This window comes from Hydra vulgaris, chromosome 03 (assembly GCF_038396675.1).
Source record: "Hydra vulgaris chromosome 03, alternate assembly HydraT2T_AEP".
Classification (NCBI taxonomy): domain Eukaryota; kingdom Metazoa; phylum Cnidaria; class Hydrozoa; order Anthoathecata; family Hydridae; genus Hydra; species Hydra vulgaris.
The window spans coordinates 17,606,332-17,633,927 of record NC_088922.1 but is presented as its reverse complement, the minus strand read 5'-3'; the positions used below and the strand labels follow the sequence as shown (position 1 = coordinate 17,633,927).

Sequence of the window (27,596 nt, the reverse complement as noted above, 5' to 3'; positions counted from 1 at the left end):
TCTCCACACAGCAGCTTTGTTTACGAAGGTTAGATAGAACCTATTTGCAATTACTTAATTATAACATCTATTAGCTTATGAAAGTTATTAACTTTATTAAAACAACACTCTTTTTTAAATAATAGTTGCATTGACAGTAAAGATTATAGTTGGGTACTCCCTCTAGCCTCAGAGGCTAGGTAAATTTGTCAGTTACACATACACCTATCTTATGATACCAAGTTAAAAGCATTTAGATAAGAATTGACAAAGTTATAATAATTTAAGTTGATAAAAACTTTATTTTGATCATAGTTTTTTCAACATATTCATAATTTAAAAGATCTGCACTTAAAACATCAAAACTTTTAGTAGAATGATTTTGATAATTTTTAAAATATTGAATTGAAGCTCTTTTCACTGATATATAACAAACTAGAGTTCAATCACTTTAAAAATTTTATGTCAGAAGTTTTTGACCATCATTTTTTTTGATTATAGAAAAATAAAACAATTTAAACCAAACATTTAATACTTTATTTAAGACTTTAGTTTAATGAAATGCGAGTATAAAAATTACCAACATTACATAAAACAAAAATCTTTCAGCTGTAATTTTGTAACCATAACACTTTATGCACTACACTTTTGGAGTTTGTGCAATATATTAGAGAGTCAAACTTTAAAGCCTGATGATCCGCAAAAGAATGCAAAAAAAAAATTAAAAATAATCTTTTAATAAAATACAATTTTAATTTTTTTATTTTGCTTTTAACTCTCAATAACTTTTTTCATTTTTCATATTATTATTATTATCATATTATTTCATATTATTATTGGCATATAACTCTTATTCTTCTAGTTTTTTTTTCTCAAACATCAGTTCTTTGAAATTCACTACCTTTTTCTTGCTTTCCCAATTCATATAATTTGCTATCTTTTAAGTCATCCGTTAATTGTTATCTTGCTCTACAATCTTCATCTTTTCCTTTCAGTAACTTCCAATTCTAATAGAGGTTGCTTGCAGGCTTGTTGGAAGCGAAGATATTAAAAAAAAAAAAATATTGTTTCGAATTTTTGTTAAAAAAACTTTGTTTTGGGTGATTTTTGTTTTGGGATGAATAATATGAAAAAATAATAAAAAGAAAATCTTTCTAAAGTTTTACTTTTTTCTTTGCGAGTGATTCAGATACTTATTTCTTATTAAATAAACTGTCTGTTGTATTTTTCCTGCTTCCATTTTATAATTATAATTTGTTTTATTCTTTCTATTTAATCAATTTTATTACTTAAAACTAAAACAATAACATCGCTCTGACGTTTAATGATCTAAAACTTTTGAGATGATTAAACAATTCAAGTGAAAGTAAATAGTTGCTTAAATTCTTATGATTACTTTTTTTATTATTTGGTCTTTTAAAGAAATGTCAACATTTCCAGTTATAATTTCAAAATCATTTCATTTAAAAAAATTTAATTCATTCATAAAAACTTAATAAATTTTTTTTTGACTTTATGTTCAGAAATTAAAATTACGATCTCAACCAATTTTTATTCCACCAATTAAAAATATTTGGGGTTTTTTATTTTATCATTCTACATTTTTGCTTTTCAATAATGATTTCACACTTTTTTATACTTTAAACTATTTTTATTCTAATAATCAAAAACACTTAGTTGCTAACTATTATCTTAAATTATGTCCAAATAATGAACGAGTATCTGAAGCTCCCTTTGTTGGCATCATAAGGCAGTGGGCATTTTTCAGTGGCAAAACTCAAGATATCAGCTCGACTAAACAATTAACAATTTATAGATTATTTCAACATAATGGGAAGATCATTTTAGCATTTTATTGTTATTTTACCAATTAGTTAATTAGTTGGAACAACACTAAGCACAGCAAACATCATGAAAGTGTGGATTGAATTCTTTTAAAATATTAAGGTTCCAATTGCCAACTGTTCCTGTATGGACAACACCAATGTTAATTCTTTTGAAACATGTATTCCCATGTCAGTTTGATGTGGGAATCATAAGCTTGCTATTTGCTTTCAACATTTGCTTAAAGCATTTTCTGCAATAAGTGATGCTGCTGAGACATTGGCTATTTGGAAGTTTTTTCATTAAAGTTGCTTGCTCTCAATTTTCTCCAAGAAACTACAAATATCTGTGAAGATGCTGTAACACTAGTCAGTACACGTGTAACAAGATGGACAGCCTGTGAAAGACTATGTAAAGCTGTCTATGATGAATATCAACAATTGTTAGGTGCTCTCTCTTTCAGTTTGAATCAAAGACCTAAAAATGAAGCCATGGGTCTGTTTGCTTCCCTAGTCTCCAAAGAGCTTATGGTCACATTACTCTCGCTTCGATATGCATTCTAAGCAACATCTCCCCTACATTACAAAAAAGTCACATGTTTTTATCCCTGTCAAATGTGAAAACTTATCTTAACACTTTTAAATTATTTTTTGATAAACTTCTTTTCAGGAATTACCCTTGATTTGTAAAACCTCATTCCGTAGTTTTGTAATGGTATAGTACTCGCCTCATAAGCAAGAAGTTCCAAGTTCAATTCCCACCACGCCCCTGGTAGTACCGTGCCCTACTTGTTTCTCAGTGCAGTAACCTTGTTTGTCAAGGTTCGTGTTATGTTTAAAGTTATGGAGCAACTGCATTCAGCCTCTGTTAATGATTTCTATACTTTGTGCTGATTGCGTAAAATGTCTTTTTTTTTAAACCAAAACTTCTAAAGACTTGCCTGTCTTGAAGCACTTCTCCTTATCTCCTCTGAAACAACAAAAGAATTTTCAGACAGTGTATTTCAATATTTTCAAAAAGCAATAACTGGTAAGCAAAACATTTCTGTATAAATAATTTCTTTTACACTTAGTTAAAAATTTTCAATTTTACTTTTTAACTTTTTTTGTTAAAGGCACAGTACTGAGTATGAGTTTCTCAAGAGGAAGGAAAAACATATATATATATATTTTTATATATGTTTTTCACTCTTATTCTAAAAACTTGCAACTAAATTTTTTGGAAAAAGAATTAAAAAAAAATAACAATAAAAGAAAAGATTGCTGCCCCTGCCAAACCCTCAGTGATGTTAGCAACACTCCTACTGGCACCAGGCTATAAAATAGTCAATGTATGTACTAAAGCCCTTGCAGCTACCTCTTGTAGTATGACGTCATCAGTGTGTGTGTGTGTGTGTGTGTGTGTGTGTGTGTGTGTGTGTGTGTGTGTGTGTGTGTGTGTGTGTGTGTGTGTGTGTGTGTGTCTATATATATATATATATATATATATATATATATATTTATATATATATATATTTATATATATATATATGTATATATATATATATATATATATATATATATATATATATATATATATATATATTTATATATATATATATGTATATATATATATATATATATATATATATATATATAATATATATATATATATATATATATATATGTATATATACACACATAAATATATATATGTATATACAGGGCGGGACAAATCGACAAACGTCCGAACATTTCCCTACTTTTACTTAAGCAAACGTTAGCATTCACTTAAAATTTTTAAAAACGAACGCATAACTTCAGCAATTTTTTTTCCAAATAATTAATAGTTTGATATTTATTATAAAAAAAACATAGCTATTATAAAGAAACAATAAGTTAGTAAAATTTAAAACGCATTTTCAACGACTTTAAAAGAAACCATGGTAACACTTTTTTCAGTAGTGTTACTTTTAAGTATGCAACTAAAGAAAATAAAGTTTTAGCATGGTTTTTACATGAGTTTATCAAAAGATGGGAAATTTTAGTTGAAATGAATGCATTTACAATTACTTTAAAAGAAACCATGCTAAAACATTGCTTTCTTCAAAAGTGTGCTTTTTTTTAATTTTCTTATTATCATTAAATTAATGTTTGCTTGCCCTTTTTAAAGTTTTGAAAAAATTGTTTAAGATTTGCAGAAATATATATAAATTAATAGAATATATAGAACTATTATCTTTATTATAGTTTTTATTTTTTACTGTGTGTTTATATGATATTTTATTATAAAATTCTTAACATTATTATAAATATAATAATATCATATTTAATAATAACTTATTAAATACTTAATATTATATTATAATTTTTAAATATTTTAAAAAAGTAATGCCAAAACAACTTTTAGTTTATTTTTAGTTTTCTTTTATTTAAATTTCTTTAAGTTGATACGTTTTTTTATAAGTAAATAAATCTTTGGTATATCTAATTATTTATTAAAATTATTATATATCTGATTAATAATAATTAAAATGATTATATATCTTATTAACTAGAATAAAAGTTATTTGAAAAAACTCCCTTAAAATTTAATAAAAAATTATTTGAATAATAAAAAAAAAAATTGAAAGAATGGAAAATAAAACTGGCATATTCATGGCCAACGACACGGGTTTCGAAGTGGAGGTGCACAACCATCGATTTCTAAAAACAAGTCCTCTATATCTAGAAATTCTCTTTAAAAAAAAGTGCCTTTAGAAAAAAAGTTGGGGGATGGGGGTATCCCTCTCCCCCATGTTGTCGACCCTGTTATTTGACACACCTCTTAAAATAGACATTTGTCAGTAAATAAAGAAACAAGAAATCTCTTTTTTGGATCGCTCCAGTTTTTTTAATGAAAGATCAAGGTCTTTAACTGTTTGTTCTTTTTCTAAAATTGTGTTTCTAAAAAAATCTGTCAACATCAGATTTGAGAATTTCAATGCACTTTCGAATACTTTCAATCATTGACATTTCCTGCTTACTTCATCTACCTTTAACTGATCCTTGTTTTCTTTCAATACTGCATTGTAGCGATTGTATTCCAGCTTACAACTTTTTAAAAGATCGCTGGGGAGCTCATACTGATGAATAACAATGTCATGAGAATTGATGTGATCATAAACTATTCTTTGAGAAATACTTAGGTCGTTAGGAAAGTTCGTAGAACTCCCCTATTAAAAAAAAAAAGAGTTTTTTTAAATTTTATTTTATTAAATGTTCAAAATAATGTCCATCGTTACCTATACAAAGTTGCATCCTTTCAAGCCATTTGTCAAACGTTTTTTTATACTTTTTATATATCTTTGGGTATACTTTGAAGTAGCTTCGTTATGCGAGTTTTTTGACTTTCGACGTCAGTATCGTCATCAAGATTTTTTTTTTATCAAGTCAAATAGCCAATAATCGGATGGAGCTAAGTCTGGTGAGCATGGTGGGTGGCGAATTATTGTAATTCCAGCTTGGTTTAGACAATTTGTGACGGTTTCAGTCACATGGGGTCGAGCATTATCATGGAGAAATTTGAAATTTTGAGTGCCTGTTTTAGGTCTTTGCTTATTTATTTCGCATATAAGAGGTTTCAAACAACTTTTTATATAATATTTGCTAGTAATGGTGTCTCCCTTTTCAAAATAACCCAAATGAACAACACCTGTTGTTTTGAAGAAGATTTAGAACATGTTATTCGGCTGAAACCTTTCGCATCTTACTATAGTTCTTGGACTTTCACCTTCACCGACCCAACTAGCATTAGCCAACTTGTGTCCAACTTGTCTCAAATAAAACCACGACTCATCCCCTGTAATAATATCACATAGTCTCCATGGGTTGTTTCTGAATAGGACTAAATTTTCCTTACATGTCTCAACTCTATTCTTGCGATTTTGATCGGTTAACTCGTGGGGTATCCAACATGATGTTAGTTTTCTTTTTTTAAGTGCGTTGTGAATGATTTCATTGATAGTAAAACGATTAATCGATGTCAGGGCTTCAATTATATCATGTGTTGCATGCGGATTTTCTTCAATAATGATTCGCACACGTTCAATATTCTCAGCTGTATACGTGGTTCGAGGGTGCCCTGAGCGAGGATCATCTTCGAGACTCTCTCTACCATCTTTAAATAAAGTAGCCCACTTGGCAACTGTACTATATTTTGGAGCTTGGTCACCATGAACTAAAACCAATTCATCAGGTATGGTTTGTGCTGAAACTCCAAGTAGAGCACGGGTTTTAATATATGCTCGATATTCAAATTTTTCCATTTATAAATTTTTTTAACATATATAATAAAATTTAAATAACTTTTTAATAAACATTCAAATATTTCAACAAGTACTTAAAATGTTCATAATTAAACACAGTTTAAAATGATATATAAATATTTAGTTATTATTTAGATAAAGTTCTATGAACTTTCCTAACGACCTAAGTAACAGATCTCTCTTGCAGATTTTTGACCAACAACTGTTTGTTGACACTGAATCCTTGTTCTATGTAGATTGGCCATGAGATAATACAAAAATGATAGCACAGACTTTTCACAATGTTGAATACTTCAGAGTTTTGTGTAAATAGACAGCAAGAAATTTATCAACAGAATCAGTTAACTTGTTAAAAGGACTCAAACTTTTCATTAAATTGAACACCTTCTGCACTAACAAATTCACCATATTGTTGTTTTGCATCATCTGCATCATCTGCATCATCGGTTGAAAGCCATTTTAATGCACTCAATCTTTCAGCTAGACCCTTGAATTTAACAGTAGATATTTCCTTGCTTTGAACCATTTCATTTGGAGACAGAGAAGCATTCCTCACTAAAGAATATTTCAATGGGCATCTTTCTTGTAATTTTTGTAATAACATTATGATAATCTGCTTACATTCCATAATAAACTCTAATTTTCTTCTGGTTTACAATGAAGAGAACTTAACATCTGTTTTAGTGTTGTTCCGAATTCAATTTTGTTTACATCTAGTTGGTTGTTTGATTTACCTACTTCAATCTTAATTAAACTATATGCAGTTGCAGCTTCATTTAAAATGTTTGGTTTAAAAATCATTTTCATCAAACTTCGCACATGCTTTCAAAACTGTTAGATAAAAATGCAACCATAAGTCTGTCTGTTTGAAATAGAACTAGAAATCCTTTCAATTTTTTAGCAAGATCTTTAAAAAACTGCATTCGCAAAGGTACAAAATTGTGAAGATGATGATCTACCAGAACTTCATAGCTCTTATTTTTAGGACATCTACTTTTGCATAGTGATTCCCAATATTTTATAATTTTAACCATGTTTGGCAATACAATAATGCCTCTAGAAGCCGCACCTTCATCTTCTACCCAGCGAGTTGAGCAGAAACTGTGAAACAATAAAATCCAAAAATATAAATGCTAAAATGCTCTTAACTTATATATAAATATAAAAGATAAGATAATTTATTATTATATTTCTTAAAGCAGATCAGTTTTGCGAACTCTAATATATTCATCTATTTTAGCTGATGACTAAAGTAGATGAATATATTAGAGTTCGCAAAACATTGGGAACTCTAATATATTCTAATATATAAACATGGTCATTGAAATAACTATACATTGCATGAATTATTTTTTCTAACTCCCACTTTTGGGAATTTATTGCAGTCTGTAGGGCACCATGAACAATATGCAAACTGCAACTGCCCATATTAACTATATCAGAATATTGTTTTTCCTGTCTATGTTCATCTAACATTTTTAGACCCTCCCAATTAACATTAGGACCATCCATTGATACTTGAATTAGTTTTCCAAGATCAAACATCTCTGTTGCTTCAATGAGTTTGTCAAATAAAATCTGTGAATTAGGGCGTCTGAGGAATTTAGAATCAATATATCTAGCTTTTAAAACACCAGAATTTGAATCCCAGTATCTAACTCCACAGTCCATTTGTTCATTTTTAAAGATTACATTCATACTCTCATTATATGGCAAAACAAAGATGGGTGATGCTCTGACTTAAGATATAAGTTGTTCTAGATAGTATGGTGGTAAACCAAAATTTATGAGGTAGCCACATTTTGTTTTGCTTAATGCAAACTTTGATGCTATTGTACTATCAAAGAACATGGATTTGAATATTTCATTTAAACTTAAGCGTGATCTTAAAAAAAATGTGACATTACAACATTTAAGGTCCATATAATTTCTGCCTTGGTAACCAGAGCTGGAGATTGAAGATCCTCTATAGTAGGTTGTGCCATTTTGTCATTTAAAATGTTTTTTGAATTAGGAAAATGTTCTTGTAAGTTAACAAAAGCTGCTTTATTGCCAGATATTTCTGTAGTAAAATCTAGGAACGAAATGTGTAAAAAAAAAATTAATATCGGTAAAGTGCACAGCTAATCAATTTGCTCCAAGCATTCCAAAATTCAAAAACATTTTTAAGAATAAAAAGTAAAAAATCAAATCAAATTACCTAAAAACTACCTGTAAAGAATATATCAGGTGCATTATGTGTCCTTGCATGCTCTTTATGCTTCTTACCAATTGCATGAGAATCCAAAGCAGATACTCCCATTAAAGAAATATTAATACCTGTTTGACACCAATTACATTTTGCTTTCTTTGAATTTGAAGAACAAAATTTTACCCAAGAAGAATACTTTTTATTGTATAGCCTTATGCAAGAGCCGTAAACTGCAAACGTAAACCATTTTTGGGGAGTGTGGGCAAGAGAGTGTCGGCAGGAAGCTAGTTCTAAAGCTCTTGCTTCCCACCGATATATATATATATATATATATATATATATATATAAATATAAATATATATATATATATATATATATATATATATATATATATATATATATATATATATATATATATATATATATATATATGTATATATATATGGGCAATTCCATTTTTAACTTACATTACAAGCGCAAAACCGTATCAAATATTTGCCTATTTAAACTGTAAATTAAACTTTTAGCTACTTTGTATGAAAGCTGTTAGTCTAAAATAAGCTAAAAAGTTTTGAGTCTGGGCAAAAGAAGGCGAACTTTTTACTGAAAATGCCATTTAACTTATTTTACACATAAGGTGAAAAAATTGCTTCAACTTTTAGGTCAGATTTCAGCGAATCAGTAAAGTGGTTTGTATTAGAAACTTTTACAAGATGTTGAGAATTCTATACCAATTAAATAATAATATAAAAAATAATTTTTTTAAATATATTTTATATGCTGAAATGTTTGATAAGGACTTTTTCAGATTTCTTAGAAAAGAAGCTTGAAAAATGTATTTTAAAAAAATTAAATATTCTTACCCAAAAATAATTTGTATTATTTCGCATGCTTTCTATAATTCTGCTGATATTTTCTTTGTCTTGCTGCCAATTTCTGTTTAAAAAACCAAATTCAGCAAACCACCAGGACCAACCAATAACAGGAACATATTTTATGGAATTTTTGGAAATTACCTTAGCTCTCTAAAAAATTTAGAATTCAATTTTGATTTAAAATTATTTGAATTAAAACCATATAAAATTTCAAACAATACGTGATTTAAAGCATTCTTAAAGTGTTCTGGAATTTTGCTCAATCTTGAAAGGCATTTTTATTATGCCCTTTTTAGTAATTTATGCATTGTATCAGTAACTTATTTCTTAGTAAATTATGTTACGCAAAATAAACAACAAAACTGGTTTAAAATTAGAAGACAAGCTTTAAATGATTATAACTCATGTTTTTGATTCATATACCCTTATCAAAATAAAAAAACAACAATTTTTTCACTTTACAAGTTGACATTTAGTTATCCCAAAATATTTCTATTTTTAACTTTAAAGCCTTTCAATTTAAATTACAAATCAGAATGCTTTTTTTATGCTTGGTTACAAAGAAATACATCAAAAATATTTTTAAACATTAATAAAAACTTAATAAAATATATAATATTTCATTTAGCATTAAAAAAACTTATAATAAATGGTATCGGGTTTGTCAATAAAACCCATACACTACATTGTTAAATCCACTGTAAATGTAAAAGATAAAAAAAAATAAAAGTTCTTACACCACAAAAACCATTGCGATCAGAAAATATCCATGAAGCCAACCAATCAATATCACTATAGTGATTGCATATAATTACAGAACTTTCTTTACCCACATGTTTAAAGTCCTCTGTACTTTCAACATAAACTTTTAAATCCATGCCAGCCCACCATTCACCCAAAACTGTTATTTCTACAAGTAAATTAATATTTTAAAACTACTTTTTACTTTAAAAATCATACTTAACAAGCATCATTATAGGTTTGGGCAGGAGCAAATAAGTGCATGAACTATGAATAGCTTGTCTAAAATAAACTTATTGAGTTATGCGTGCCACCTGCCTAAATAGTCTTGCACCCATTTTTTTGAGAAATTTAAATTATTATGTTTTGATGGAAATTTTTGATATTTCCACTGAACTTTAATTCTTGATATTAAGTAGTTTTGAGGTCCATATTTAGACATAATGCTATGTCATATAGAACTTTTAACTTTTTCTATTTTGCTAATTTTGTTTAGAGGCATAAAGCAAATGGGCAACTAAGGTTTTATTTCTGAGCCTGTATGTCCAGCTTAATCATAATTAATTATCGACAAAACGAACAATGAGAATATATATATATATATATATATATAAATATATATAAACATATATATATACATATAACATATATATATAATATATATATATATATATATATAAATATATATAAACATATATATATATACATATAACATATATATATATATATATATATATATATATATATATATGTATATATATATATATGTATATATATATATATATATATATATAATATATATATATATATATATATATATATATATATATATATATATATATATATATATATATATATATATATCAGTGCGTACACTGGATTTTTAGACGTTTGAGTTTTGACACTTGAGTTTTGACTACAGGCATTGTGCAAACTCCAAACTTTTGTATGTTTATGCTTATATCAAAAAATAATGTTTTGCAAAGAATTGGGGTGATTGGAGCTTGGGAACAAAAAAATCTTAATTTTTGGGCCTACCCAGCCCTTAACGTGGGGAGCAACAAGTTTATAAAATATTTTCTTTACTATTTTTATCTAAATTTATATTCATCAACAAATTTCAATTTTCATGCAATAATCTCATATTTTTCAAAAACTATGACTATATAAAGTTTTAACCCCCTCAATTCGAGGGGGCTGTAAACATTGCAGGGTCATAAAAACTGAACACTAAGATATATATATATATATCTTAGTGTTCACAAAAATTGTTTACAGTTTTATGTCAATTTTTTTGTCAACCTTTTTTTTCCTAGTTTTAAGGCCTGAAGCTTGTAATTCCATGTCAAATCAGCAGAAAAAAAATAAGAAATGTCAGCACATGTTTTGGATTATGCTCATTTTTTAATATGTTATAGGGTTTATAAAAATTAGGAAAATCTGAAATTTGGAACCACCAACTCTTTATGGTTCTTGAGATATTCAGGATTCAATTTTTTTTTTTTTTATGCTGACTATGCAATTTTTTTCTTTTTTCTCTTTAAATATCAATATTTTATTAACAAAATATAGTATCATCCTGAAATTTTGTACATAGACAATCTTCCACATGGCGGATACAAATTTCAAATTGAAAATTTTTTTAGAACACCTTAATTACATGGGAATCGATTGATAAAGTCAAATATTTGGGGGTATTTTGACGATCAAAGTGGTGATGTCACCTTGATAATGTTTTTTAATCATTGTTATAACTTACATTATAGGCATTAAACATCACTAATAATTAAAATTATGTTACTGTATTTTCAACTTTTCTAAATACAGCCTTTCTAAGTAAAGCTTAAATGGCAGAGTTGACATAAAATTTATTGCCCACTCAGCCAATAATAAAAACAATAATCGGCATAAAATTTATTGTATTTATGACAAAATCAGCTATATCTTAATTTAATGTTGTAAAAAGTTATTAGTAAAGTTTTATTGAGGGCAATAATAAATTTTTTTTTTTTTTTTTTTTTGTGCCTTGTGCTTATACTTTATTTTTTTTTTTGTTATACTTTATTTTTATTTTTTGTGGGGGTGAAGGGGTATTACACTCCCCCTCCCCCTCCCCAAAATTTTTTTGTAAATTTGTTATGCCAATGAAAATGTTGTTTTGTAAAAAAATTTTCTTTTAAGCTTTTTGGAGGTCTTATGGAACAATAATAAGAAATAAGAAATTTATTTATTGAAGCTAATTTTTTAGTAAAGGACCAGAATTTTTTTAAGTATAAAAACTTTACTAAACTGTAATCCAAATGCATTTATAAAAAGACATTCTTTGTAAAAGCTTTTATTAACAAAATACGTTTTTTTGTCTTTTACAATTGAAGCTGTTTATTTCCTCATTATTTTATTATTGCTTCTGTTTAGATTTCATGTTGCAAATATTATTTACTTAACTAATGAATGTAATATGATTACTATATGATTGGTAAGTAAAATAAAATTTAATTACTTTCAATCACGTATAAGAGGAAGTCATATAATATGGCACATCCAATCAAATGAAATGTATAAATATTTTACAAAAAAAAAATATTGTTATTTAAATGTTAAAATGTTATTAGTATTTCTAAAAAAGACTTTTTTTGTAAAATATTTCAAAATTAGATTTTTTGAATAAATTGAAGCCATAATAAATGGATTAGAATGTAATGCTGACTGCCACAAACAAGGTTTAACAAGAACTTTCTTTTTACAAGTTAACAATTACATACATTAACAATTACATACATTAACAATTACATACATTACCAATTATTTAACATTTACATACATTAACAAGTTCTTTAGTTTTAAGTTACGAAATTTTATAACAATGGAATGTATGAAAAGCAAACTTTTTATACATTCCATTGTTATAAAATTTTGTAACAAGTATTTAAATTGGTGAGCTTTTTTTTGTTTTGAATAGTAATAAGAACCTCATAGAACATTACTAAAGCAGAAAAAATCTGCTCCCATTCTAAAGATGTAATCATTAAGGAATTTTCATAACTTCTAGAGAAAGATATATTTAGTTTTAGATGTTTTCTATTTACGGAGATCCGAGATAGCTTTGAACTAGAACAATTAAACATTAGTCTAGATTCTAATGACACTTTGAAGAAAAATCTCAGGAAAAGGTACAAGGTTTCTACATGTTTGGAAGATATATCTAATGTCTACCTCCCTTACTCAAAAACAGCTTTACAAAGATTTTACTAAACTAATCAATAACTCGAAAATAATTAGTGAATAAATAACTACTCATGTCAAAGAAATAAATGTCCTGTTGAATTTAAAAAAACTCAACGACCGCATAAAGACATTGTGTTTAGATAACATCAAAATTTGGAAAGATCTTCGCTTACTGCAAGTAAAATATGACGAACTTTGTGAATCAAATACAGAAATAAAAAAAAATCAACAACAGCTGTCTCTAAACTGCGTCACTAAATCATCAGTTCTTCAAGCACCTATAGAAAATTCTATTGTTTCAAATTCAATAAACTACTGCACAACTTAAAATCATACACAAAGTAAAACTACTCCACACTTCACTAGAGAAGATATCAGCAAAAAATTAAAAACACTTATGCACAAAAAGTTAAAATAAAACCCAAAATGGCATACCATAATAACCTAAAAAAAATTGAAAATAAAAGTATCGATCAAGATTGTTTTGAAGAAAAAAAACATTTTCATTCGCCACCAGGTACATTTATACCAAGAAAAGAACCAATCTGTGGAAATAAAATAGCTAAAAACAGAAACTCTATTACAAGAAGCCAGATTATTTGAGAATTTGATATATTTGTCAGAGGCATTTGCAATTCCATATCAGAAGATCTTATGTATGATTACTTAAAGAATGAAATAGGCGTCAAACTGATTGCTATTAAACTCAACCAGGCAAATAAATATAATCAATCCTTCAAAGTAACAATAAAAAGTTACAAAAAACACATCATTCTTAAACCTGAAGTTTGGGACAACAACATTATTGTTAAACAGTTTTGAAAGTCTCGTGAAAACTTAAAAACTGTAATACCTCAAAAAACATTCACCTGCTATATCTCTACCTTAATTAACTCTTTTGATATAACATTTATATCCGAGCATAAGCTTTCAAATGCTGAGTGTTTTATTTTAAATGATCTATCAGCTCTGACACACCAATTATTTTTTCACTCTACCGAAAAAAAAGAATATGGAAGACCTTTTGGGGAAACACTTTTTTAATTCATAAAAATTTACAGCTGTCTCAGTAATACACGAGCAATAAAAGGTTTTCAGTCACTTCTGGAAAATATATATGATACGGAAGCTCGAAACAATAAAACACAAAATTACTTTTCTAAGCATTTAACCAATTTTCTCGAATTAAATCAGCTTTACATTGCCGTCTTCAAAGAATCATCAATATACTTTACTGACTGTTATGTTATTCCTTCTTCACATCTAAATATGAGTGATTACTTATCCATCACTACAACTATTAATCTTTAAAATAAAAGTCTATCGCCAGTTGTAAATAATATTCTTAAAAAATATAATACAATCCCAAAGTATGCATGGAATGATAAAAACTTTATTAAAATTTATCAGAATCTCTCTGATTTTTTCAAAGATTACACCATTATTGGAGAAGAAATAGAGAAACAATCTCAAACAACATACGAAAAAATAAAAAATGCTACTATTTTAGCAATGGAAAACTCTTTCCAACAAAAAGGATCAGGAATTTACTCTAAATCATGGTGGACACCAGAAATTAAATTGTGCAAAGATATTCTCTCTTTCCATTTTAAAGAATGGTAAAAAAAAATAACTACAGCAGATTGCAGGAATGCATTTAATTTAATAAACACAAGCTAACTTGTAAAAATTTCCGCAAAATTGTAAAAGCAGCTCATAACTTAAAAATCAATAAAATCACCAAAAATATTGAATACTTTCGAAAAAGTAATCCACAGTTTTGGAACAATATCCATTGAAAATCAAATCCAAACACTTGTATTTTCACTATTAATAAAAAACAAGACAAAAAAGAAATTGTAGAAGAATTTAGAAAAACTCTAGTTCTATTCTCAACACTCCCACAATTACCAACAACAATTACAAACACTGTCATACTCCACAACTCGTAGATGAGCCTAATAAAACACTCATATCAACTTCTGACATCAAGACTTGTATTCTTAAGCTTAGATCTAATAGATCACATGATTCCTGCGGAATTACTACAGAACATCTTAAATACTCCTATAACAACAACCTACTTACATGATTTTCAAAGTTTTATAACATTATCTTCAATAATGGAGCAGTGCCAGAGTACCTATCAACATCTATAACTGTTCCAATAGTAAAATCCTATAAAAAAATCTCTTGATAATCCCGATAACTATCGCGGAATTAGTGTCACGCCTATTTTGACAGAGCTCTTTGAATGTATTATTATGGAATAAATCTGGAAACATCAAATAGCCACTCTCATCAATTTGGCTTCAAGCACAATAGCTCTTCATGCAGAGTTCCTTTTAAGTGAAACAATAAAATACTACAATAATAATAACTCATATATATTCGTAGTTTAGATGCAAATAAGGTTTTCGATAGCTGTAACTAGAATTTGTTGTTTGAAAAACTTTATTATAATTAAAAAAAGTTACTGCTCTCAGTAGTTCGCGCACTATACTTATCAGGTATTGCTAATATATCATACCTTGGGCATAAACCAAATCATATCCGTTTATCTCAACTTATCTCAAGACGTGCGAGAAGGACCAATTTTATCGCCACATTTATACAATATATACACTCAAAGCATATTAAATCAAATTGTTTCAGATTGCAAAGTTGGAACAACAGTAAGTGGTGTATACACTGGTATTATTGCCTATGCAGATAATATTATCTTACAAAGTCCTACTCTCTCTGGTCTACAAGAATTGGGTAATAAAGTTCAATCACAATGCCAAAAGCTATATATTAAACTAAACAGCGAAAAATCAGAGTTTATTATATCCGGTAAAAGTCCAATTACAAAAAACACAATTCAAATAAAAGGCTCTTCCCTACACCTCAATAATAAACTGAAACACCTGGGATTCATATGGGATAATCAAAATCATACTCAAAATATAGCAACACATCAAACAGCAAATGTAAACGAAAATATTATTCAGTTTCAATCAATCTCCAGAGCTCTTACAAAATCTGGTATTTCGTTTTTGTCAACCATTAACTATAGTACATTTGTTCAAATCTCTGGCTGTGCCAAATCTATCATATGGCTTAGAAATTTGTTGCTATAATAATTCACTTCTTAATAAATTGGACGCTGTTGGAAGGTCAGCATTAAAATTCCTCTTTAATATATCAAAGTACAGCAAAAACTACCTGCATCTCTTCTTTAAAATTAATGATATATCTACCATCCTCATTCGAAACAAATTAAACCTGTTTATCAGACTACTGTAGAATCCGACTTGTTTTTCCTTGATTTTGACTCAGATATCTGATGTTACTAAAGATAACTTATATATCAACAAAGTAATAAAAATGTTCTGGAATATCAGAGAACAAAGACTAATATTTACGAACTTGATGGAGGAAAATATTCCAAGAAGAATTTAAATTAGACTTTAGAATGAAACTATAAAGTATTAGTTTTATACACATGTTTTATACTGTTTGTTTTACCTGTAATTTGGGTGATAAAAAGAATAAATAAAAAAATTTAAAACCAAAAAAAAATTTTTCTATAATTTTAATAGAAAAGTGAAAAAAAATTAAGAGATAAAATAATCTTTGAGCGCTCATTCTTTTCCAGCAGTACTAAAACATGTCTGGGTTCGTCCTGTTAATGTATACTTTGGCTACCAGCCAAGGTAAATTTGTGCCTGATGGAATTGGGGGCACAGTATAACAAATAACTGCACAAGCCAGTTTGAAAAAGACAGTGACTGGACAGATTTTAGATGTAGATAAGATGTATGAATTTTGTGTAACCAATATAAAAAACATTCAATTCATTTCAGTTTATAAGACAGGAATAAATGAAGTTTTATTATCATTACAACCAAAGTTTACTATGGGAAGAACCTTGCCAGGAACAAGATGCTTTCACTATTTTACACCAATTAATAAATGTACAATTTCTTTTGAAATGATGAGTCAACAAACTGATGTTCAGACATTTAACCTTATGCAGATACCAAGTGAGCTGGTTTTGCAGCAGGTTATTTATAATCATATGGATTATGTAGCTTGCAAGTATGACAACTTTTGGTGGATTGGAAATATAACCAAAAAAGATGAAAGAGAAGGATATTATAAAATTTAATTTATGCATCCACATGGTCCCAGCCCAAGTTTTATTTTATTTACTTTTATATTATTTTTTTTTACATTCGCAAGTTATTTTTTTGAATATAGTTAAGATATAACTTAATGCGAGTATGTGTAATTGACATAATTTGGATACTCAAAAAAATTCTCCTGGTCACTTATATTTATGTTTTAAACAAACAAAAACAAAAAAAAGGAGGTTGATAAAATGCCTTTTTGACCAAAAACCATATGCCTTCCCAAGACACACAAAAAAAAAAAAAATAGGAATGAAGTATAAAACTATGATTGCCCTCAAAAAAAACTTCAACAATAACATTTTACAACATAAAATTAAGATATAGCTAATTTTGTCATGAATAAATTAGCAATAAACTTTATGCCAGCATATATATTAGGTTTCCGTAAGGAGTTGGAGGTTTCAAACTTCAGATTTTCCTAATTTTCATAAATCCTATAACATAAAAAAATTAGAAAAATCCAAAACATCAGGTGACATGAGCCTGCTGATTTGACATGGAATTAGCCTTTTATAATTTTATATTTATCGAATATAAAAATATATTTTTTGCATGTGGAAGTTTATAACCTGCAGTTTAAAAAAACTCATTATAATGATTTTTTTGTATTAAGAAAACTTCTTAATTTTTTACTTTTGTGCGAGCCAAAAATAGCTTTAGGAGAGTGTGGACAGGAGCAAGAGCTCTCCACTTCAGTCTCCTTTGTTTAGCAAGCACTTTCGGGCTCAAGTCTTTGCGTTTGCCAAGTGTTTTTTTCAAATTGTACAAAACTTTTTGTTCATCAAATACTATTAAAAAAAACTGTGAAAACAGTTATATTTATAGGTTCTTTTATTTAGAATTTAAATAACATTCATTTTGTCATTCTCAATGAAACTATTTTATTAAGAATTTCAATAACTTGTTTTTTATTACTTCATCTAAAATTAAAAATATATATATATTTTTGTTTTGCCAGGTTTTTTTTAAATTACTTTATTTAGAATTTAAATAAAATTTTAGTCTTTACACTTTAATTTTAATTACTTTGTCTAATATTTATATAAAATGTTTTTTATTTTTTATTTTTTTGCTGTTTTTATTTTAAATTTTTAATTTAGAATTTAAATAAAACGTTTGCTTTGCCAGTTTTATTAAAATTAATTTATCTAGTATTTATTCAAGGCATTCTTTTTGCTGTTTTTAATTTAATTTTAATAGCAGAAAAAAATTAAATTCTAAAGCCATGCAGGCCAACCTAAAAATGACCATCTGCGTCAGCGCTTTTTTGTGCGCTGACATTAAATTTCAAACAAAGAAGACTGGATAAGTGTTTTTTACCACTCTGTTCTATAAGAACATTAGACCCTCTTTTTATAGAATACACTAACATATATATATATATATATATATATATATATATATATATATATATATATATATATATATATATATATATATATATATATATATATATATGTATATATATATATATATTTATATGTATATATATATATCAGGCCTTGTTAAGAAGCGTTAGGTAGATCACATTTTGCCTGCAAAAAGGAATTTGCCTATGCGTTCAGCAGTTTTGTGCTACGCAAAAACTTTTATCTTTTAGAATATTTAAATTATCTTTTGATGTCGTTAACGTGACGTTTATTCAGAAGAAATAAAGTCGTAAGTAAAAGCATTTAACCACAATTGTAAACTAATTGATTTTTTGTTAAAGAAACAGTTTGTTTAATAATTTTTTTTGTTGTTGTTAAAAATTAGTTTAAAAAAATAAAGTGTCTTAAGTTTTATCTTAAGGAATTAAATATATAAATTACTTTTAGGTATAAAAATTATTTTTTGTCATAATAGTTTAAAAATGCACGATTTATTTTGATGTAAATATTTTATTAATAAGATATTTTGTTTTTTGCTGATTCAATAACGTAAAGTTTTAATGACGTTCGTTTAATTTATGAAAATAAATTATGATCACGAATATGTTATCGGTAACTGATAAATAATAAAAAAAAAACTCTTTATTGTTTAAAAACATTATTAAAAAGAGTTCACAAAATAAATAAGAAAAAATTTATTTTAACAGTTAATAAAATAACCAAAATCCAACTGTAAAATTATAAGAAAATAATCAAATATTATTTTACATTTTATGAAAAAAATATTTTTTTCAAAATAAAATTTAGTTCATATTTGGAAAATATAATAAAAATTATTTTTCAAATAGGAACTTAGATTTTATTTGTAACTTTAGTTATAGTGAGAAAAAAAAGCTGTATGATTTTTAATGCGTTAATAATATAACTTTAATTGCAATGCAGTACTTGAAAAGACGCTTGTGACGCATACAAAATATATTTGCCGAGTTGAGCTACTTAGAAATGTGTTACGCGTTTTCGTTACACAGAGAAATCTCGTAACAAAGTCTGATATATATATATATATATATATATATATATATATATATATATATATATATATATATATATATATATATATTTATATATATATATATATATATATATATTTATATATATATATATGAATGTGTGTTTACGTATTTTGGTTTGCATATTGGATATCATACTTATACAAGAAACTATTAATTTTATTGCACAAAAATCCCAAAGAATCATTAAACAAAAAAACGAACTAATATCCAAGTGTCGCCATGAGAACAAATTTTGGTTTGTGGACAACCACAAACCAAAAGATTAGATTTTTCTAATGCATTTTTTCTTGTACTAAATTATTTTTCCACAAGAAAAAATCAGATTTTTTACCTGATAATTACATCTAGTATAAAACTAAAAGTTGTAAAAAATATGTAGTTTTATTTTTTTTTAATATATATATATCAGACGTAGACAGGAAAGGCGTGCGATCGCACTCTATTCCTGACCATGCATTTATTACTTTTTTGCAACAACTTAACCATGGCTTTTCAGATTTTAGAAAACGTTTCAAAAACTCTCAAAATAAAGTATAAGGTAATGAAGTGAGAAATTGCTTTTAACGATTGTTAAAAGCAATTCCTCACTAATTTAAATCTAATTCTATAATCTAATAACTTAAACAAAAATTTAAAAAAAAAAAATTATTTAATTTATTGAAAGATACAATATAGTTAACAAGTACATTTTTTATGATGTAAATTATTTTAAAACAACTTGTATGGTTAATTTTATAAACAACAACGAAAATGATTGTTTCAATAAATTTTTTGATGAAACCATAAATTTAGTAGTCGAAAACATTGCAAAGTTATTTTTTTGTTATTGTTATGCGTTGTGTAAAAACATTTTATTAGAGAGTAAACTTTCTTTTTTGAAATATTTAAAACAATTTGTAATCTTAATTTATAAACAACGATGACTATCAATGTGTTTCAATAAATTTTTGATAAAAAACGCATTAAGTTAATATCATCGAAAATCTTTTAAAATCTTTTTTTTTTGCTGCTTTGTAAACTTTCTAATTTAATGTTTTTTTACTACCCTAAGCACTTCTTATAAAATTTACAAATTTTAATGATTGTTATTAATAAAAAGCATTATACATTAATTAAAAGAATACTATTAAAAAAATTGTTTTATTTAAAAGTTTGTGTATTTTATTACTATGTTTGAATGCAATTAAATATCATCTTTGATAAGTCTTAATTGTGTAAATTAAAATACTTAAAATTTTATCGTTTTACAATTTGTTTAGTTTAGACCTATAATTTGTACTAAAGTTTGCTTTTAATTAACAGATGTAAAAAACATTAGAAAAGAATAAAGTTTTAAAGCTATTCAACCTTAACATAAATATGAACATAATTAAAAATAACTTTCTAATAGAGTTTTAGTTTTCTTTAGGTTAGATTAGTTGAGTATTTTTATTTTTTTAATTTCTTTTAAATATTTCTTTTGTTTTTTATAATTTAGCTTGTTTATAATTTTCTTTCTTTTGTCGGTTTTTTCAGCCTGTTTTCAAATAACTAAAAACCCGTGGTCAAGCTTTCAAAAAAAATAATAGCGGGCATATTCAGGAGTAGAGTGTGATCGCACGCCTTTCCTGTCCACGTCTGATATATATATATATATATATATATATATATATATATATATATATATATATATATATATATATATATATATATATATATATGAGTTCCATGCGGTTACATGCCTTTTATGACCATGCATATAATATTTTGTTTTAACAACTTGGCCACGGCTCTTTGCATGTTAGCACATTTAAAAAATGCACTGAATAAACAGATATAAACTTAGACTAAAATTAAAAATAAATAAACTATAAACTTGAAAGAGAGATAAATACTAAAGAAAAAAAAAACTAATTTAAAAAAATTAAAATCTAAGACAATAAAACGAATACAACAAAAGCATAAAATTATTATATGATTTTATCTTAATTGAAAAGTGTTATACTAAAATATATTCAATTCATCTAAATCAATTTTCTAAGATGCCCTTTAAAAAAGTAGATTTCAAAATTTTAAACTAAAATTTGACACTAATAAAGAATATAAAAAAGCCAAACAGAACTAGAAATGAAATTTGGTTCAACACCCCATATAGCAAAAATGTTTCCACTAACAGGAAAAGTGTTTTTAAAATTGATCAATAAGCGCTTTCTGCCCTCTAATAGACTACATAAAATTTGTAATCAAAATACAATTAAAGTTAACTACAGTTGAACAAAAAATATGGAAAGAATTAGGTCACAATAATGCTTTGCTAAACAAAAAAGAAATCTTAAATAAAAAAATACCAGAAAATTGTAATTGTAAACAAAAAAAATAATTTTTCAATGAGTGGAAAATGTTTATCAAAAAATGTGGTATATAAATGCAAGCCTTCCCAGAACATGTGTGCGATTTTTCTCATTTGTCCATGCATAAGTTTTTTATTTAGACATTTTGGTCACAACGGTTTGCATGTTTTACCATTTTAGGTGTTTCAATACTGTGAGGAAAGAACTAATAAGTTTCAAAAACAAAGAAAACAAAATAACAAAATAGGAAATTAAAATATATATCAATAGATAAAAATAAAAAAAATTAATAATTTAAATAACTTGTGCACTGTTTTTATTTTTGTTTCTTTAGGGTGGTTGTTATTTTCAGCAACGAAATTGGATAAAGCAAAGCAAAAAAAAAAAGTTGTCATCAAAAAGACTAATTTTCCTATATTTGATTTGATTTTTTAAAGAGGAAAGTGAAAATCTTTTGAAGTACAAAATTTAATAACTGTGTTGTTTCCTCCAAGAATATTTCTGATAAACAATATATTGGCTTAACAGAGAGTGAATGAAAAAAAAAGGTTTTACCAACCATAAACAATTCTTTAAAAACAAAAAGTATTCCAAAAACACCATGCTATCAAAATTCATAAGAGAATTGAAAGATAAAAATATTTATGATTTTATATTGAATTGGTCAATCTTTAAAACAATACCTGCGTATAATAATATTTCCAAAAAATGCATATTATGCCTACAAGAAAAACTTGAAATAATTACACATGCGAACCAAGAATGTTTATTCAACAAAAAATTTTTAAAAAAAATGCAACAATAGTGTTATTTGCAAATACAAGGACAATCCAAACTCACAAATTTTTTTGCAAAGGATTAAACCAGCAAGTGCTTATGTGGTCAAAAGAAAGTTGCAAAAAGTAGACATTTATGGTGGATTAACAGAAAGAAAACCTCTTTTGTGGGCCATTTATTAGAATAAGAACATGCAGTGTCAAAACAAAATAAGAACTAATAAGATTTTGTTGCATAACAGAAAAGTATAATGAAAGTAAATGTAACTTTACATTTAATATCAATATATATATTTACATATGTAAAATTTAAATTATAGGATTTTAAAGTATCACATTGTAATTAAATTCAATTTGAAACCCCGTTAAAAATCATTAAAAGTCTTTATCTTTATAAATCATTTATGAAAAATCTTCAAATTAAACAATATTGTTATAAAAAATGAGGGAGCTATTGTTCATGGGAGAAATTCTTAAAAAAAAAATCAAAAAAAAAAATTTTATTATTATTTTGGCATAAAAGGGATCCCCAAGTGCCGAGACAAGTTGTGTTTATATCATAGATAAACATTAGAAAATAAGTTAAAAGTTAATTAAATTTTCCTAAACAAATTATTGAATGAGATATTAACAAAAAACTTTTTTTTTAACACCATTTTGTTTCTGGCGAAGGAAAGTTCTGGCTCATTGACTATTTTTATTTTTTAAATCAGGTCTGATTAATGCGCTTATATTTGATGTCAATACAAAAAGTGTCTTTCGAAAAACTGAAATCAAGTTTAAATTGCAGGGGTTTCTCCTTTGGCAGTTAAACAAAAATATAAAATATAAGTTTTTAATATCAATTTTATATATATCTAAAAAATATATATTAGATCATTTTAAAAACAATTTCTTGGGTTAGAAATATAAATTATTATTAACTTAAATTAAAAATATATATGGTGTTGTATATAAAAAAATTGATTACTAATTTTCTAAGAAAAACCTTGATTTCAAACACTCTCAAACACTTAACAATACATTGAACAAAAAACAAAAACATGCTACAGCGAACATTTTTTATAACCATCGCAGACTAAATATAAAGGGGAAAACCTAATCTGATTGTGTCAAACTGAACTGAGTTTAAAAAACTCTGCAGTGAGCAAAAACATTCATTATTGAAACCAGATGTTTTTTTTAAAAACTATGCAGATTTGAGAGCCTAAAGTTAGGCTCTCAACCAGAAGTATAATGGCAAAACAACAAATGCTTTTGTTAATATCTCATTCAATAATTTGTTTTGGAAAATTTAATTAACTTTTCATTTATTTTCTAATGTTTATCTATGATTTGAACACAACTTGTCTCGACACTTGGGGATCCCTTTAACAGAATCTTTGCATAAACTTATTAATCATTTCTAATCGATGTGCATTCTATGATCAATCTAAAAAATAATGATAATGGAAAAACTATAGCTAAAAAACAACTTTAAAATTAAAAATACCATCTTTTCATAAAATTAATATATAAAGTTTACTAAAAAAATTCTATTAAATAATTTTTCCTAAAGGCTTGATTATGGTTTATTTGGCAATGCATTTATATACATTTATAAGTGCATTAAACACTTTAGTATATTAGCATTTTCGTAACTGGATGTAAAAAGAATATTGATTTGAAACTATAAATAGACAAAATAGTCGAATGTAAAAAAAATGTTAAAGTAACTTGAATTAATTTATTATTAAGAACTTTCTTTTCTTTAACATAGTTTTGAATTTTAGCAGTAAAAAAAAATTGCAAAACTGAGTGTTTTGAATTTTTTTTTAAATCTAAATATAATAAAATAAATTTAGATTTATTAATATTTAATAAATTTAGTTTAAATATAATAAAACAAATTTAAATTTTTTTTAAAAACAGAAAATAGAAAAAAATTTATTCAACTATCTGTTTTTTTATCTAAAAAAAAACTATTTCACAATTGCGGTAAAAATGATTTTTAAAACAATTACTGCATAATGCAAAACAATTACTGCATAAACTGTTTACAAAATGTAATTGAAAAAAGTTTATATAAAAAACATTTATGGACTACTATTGGTAAAAAAATTAAATCAATTTTTTTGTTAGAGGAACTTATTGAACTCGGAGTCCTTAGGTAAAATGGCGGCAAAGACATCAGGACTCTGGGCATAAAAACAATATGTTTCAAGTCAAATTTCATGAGTATTTTATATATAGCAGATCATAAGACAACCAACATGTTCAGAGCTTCTGGAAACCAGAGACCAGGAAAAAGTAGAGATATAAAGCCAGGGATATAAAACCAGGGATGCGGAGTCCTTTTGGGACTCCGCATCCCTGGTAATTATAAATTAAAAAACTAAAAGTGAAACTAATAATAAATATACTAAAATCAACTAACGACTAAATATCCCATATGACAATGCCGGTATGATATTGTGGTACCAACTTTTCTTTATCCAATATAATGGCAAAACCAGGAGCTGCAAAAAGTTTATAAACAAACCACTTATACAAAAAACTATCGCAAACCAAGAAAAAAATATCGAAGAAACTAGATTCATGTTCCCTATAAAAAATGATTTAAGTTGTAAGCATTATATTTCTTTTTTAATGACATTTATAAATTATTATATGTTAAAAAAATAAATTACCTCTGATAAACCAACTTAGGTATGAAACAGATAATTACATGCAGACTTACAGAAGAGAAAGATACAGAACTTCAAGTTTATACCTTTAAAAAAGATACCTGTATAGTAATTTTTTAAAGTAATGTGCAAAAAATGACTACACTAAAATAAATAACTTTAAAACTCTATAGCGACCAAAATTTTAAAATTTAATGGTTATTTTTAAAACCAAGAGTATAATCTTGGTCTTTACTTTTAAATCATTTAATTAATAATGGTAAGATAAATAAAATCAACCTCTATTATATTATTATAAAACTACAAAATTAATATATATATATATATTTATATATATTTATATATATATATATATATATATATATATATATATATATATATATATATATATATATATATATATATATATATATATATATATATATAAAATACACCATGAAACTATATATAAGCATTAATTTAAAACATATAACTGTAAAAAGACTTTTAGATAACTAAATATCCAACAATATAAGTATAAAACAACATCTTAAAAAGATTACTATTAAATAAATAAGCTGATTAATTTAATTTAATCTGTTTTTAAATTAAAACATACATTAAAACATATTTTTAGAAACCTCTTTCCCATAATCAAATATAAGTTCAAAAAAACTAGAAGTTAAGAGTTTTAACTAAAATAATAAAATATTATTTCAGTATAAACAAATTATATTCTATTAAGAGTCTAAATTTATTACTATTTAATAAAAAAAAAATAGTTAACAACAACAATTATTATTGTTATTAACTAAACTTGTTTTTATTAAATAACTATTATTATCATTATTATTGTTATTATTGTTATTATTGTTATTATTATTATTATTATTATTATTATTATTATTATTATTATTATTATTATTATTATTATTATTATTTTTATTAATGCTATTATTATTATTATCATCATCATTAATTTTTTTAATTATTGTTACTAATAGTAACTATACATCCAATATATTATCAAAAAAATTTCAAAATATAAGACAAAGTATCTTCATATATAATAATTTATTTTATTGGATAAAGATATTAATAAAAAGATAAACTATTCATTGAAATCTGAAATAAAAAAAACTATTTCAAATAATAAAGTTATTTTAAATTTAATGTTTCCCTCCTAATCTCTCAATATTGAGAGAAAAACGAGGGTAATACCGATTACATTGTCTATATTGCAATATAGACAAAGTACTCGTTTTTACCCTCAACAAAACTAATTACATCTAATTTAATTTCCTTCATATATTATAGATCTATATATAATAGATACATAAATATCATGATAACATCGAATGACACAAGGTCGAATCAGTATCACATGTTAGAAATTTATTACATTAATTCTTTAAATGCCGCCAAATAATTTAAAGTTTGTTGCCGACCTTTAATTACTTTTTTTTTTCCTTTAATAATGGTCTGTCACGGAGAAAACTGTCCGTCGGAGTAAACTACTCCGGAGTAGATTGCCATTGGAGTAAGTTGTCCGCTTTGTTGAAGATTGTGCATTTGAGTAAGTTGGAGATTGTACATTGGAGTAAGTTGGAGATTGTACATTGGAGTAAGTTGTCAGCTTTGAATAATGTGAAATTTCATCAGACAAAATAGCTTAAATAAGATTGCGGACGTTTTGAAGTAAGACGAATTAAGAACTTAAAGAGAAACTTTTAGAGAACAAGAGGTTTTATTTTGTATTTATTTTGTATTTATTTTGTAAAGTTACTTTTAGAAATATTGTCACCATAGTTCTTATTCGTAAGAGTGTTATTATTGTTAGTTTCTGAATTTAGTTATTATTATTATTATTATTTAATAATAGTATTTACTACAATAATAATAATATTGTAATAACTAATTTAATTAGTTTTAGATGGAACTAGATATGATAGCTCCTTTCAACAGTGATATACTGCATTAAAATAAAACATACTAGTATTTAGTAATTAGGCAAATATGTCGTTTTTTTCCCCGCACTTCAACCCTTTGTAACTCTCCCATCTTCCTGACTCATACAACCTTTAACTTTTTTAAGTCAACCGTT

The 27,596-nt window shown here is 25.9% G+C and overlaps 1 protein-coding gene across 2 annotated transcripts in view; it reads right to left on the bottom strand.

Annotated features, from left to right (window-relative positions):
- LOC101238717 (1-acyl-sn-glycerol-3-phosphate acyltransferase delta) overlaps window positions 1-25,610 on the bottom strand; it is a 54,189-nt gene extending 28,579 nt beyond the window's left edge. Inside the window, exons 1-4 of one of the 2 annotated variants that reach the window (XM_065792515.1) lie at window positions 25,517-25,610; window positions 25,264-25,431; window positions 9,892-10,064; window positions 9,143-9,304 (exon numbers count right to left, since the gene is read on the bottom strand). In XM_065792515.1, the coding sequence (XP_065648587.1) occupies window positions 9,143-9,304; window positions 9,892-10,064; window positions 25,264-25,426 (498 nt within the window). In that variant the 5' untranslated portion in view covers window positions 25,427-25,431; window positions 25,517-25,610. The remainder of the gene's footprint in view (window positions 1-9,142; window positions 9,305-9,891; window positions 10,065-25,263; window positions 25,432-25,516) is intronic. The other variant, XM_065792516.1, reaches the window with a different exon arrangement.
- Window positions 25,611-27,596: the final 1,986 nt, after the last annotated feature.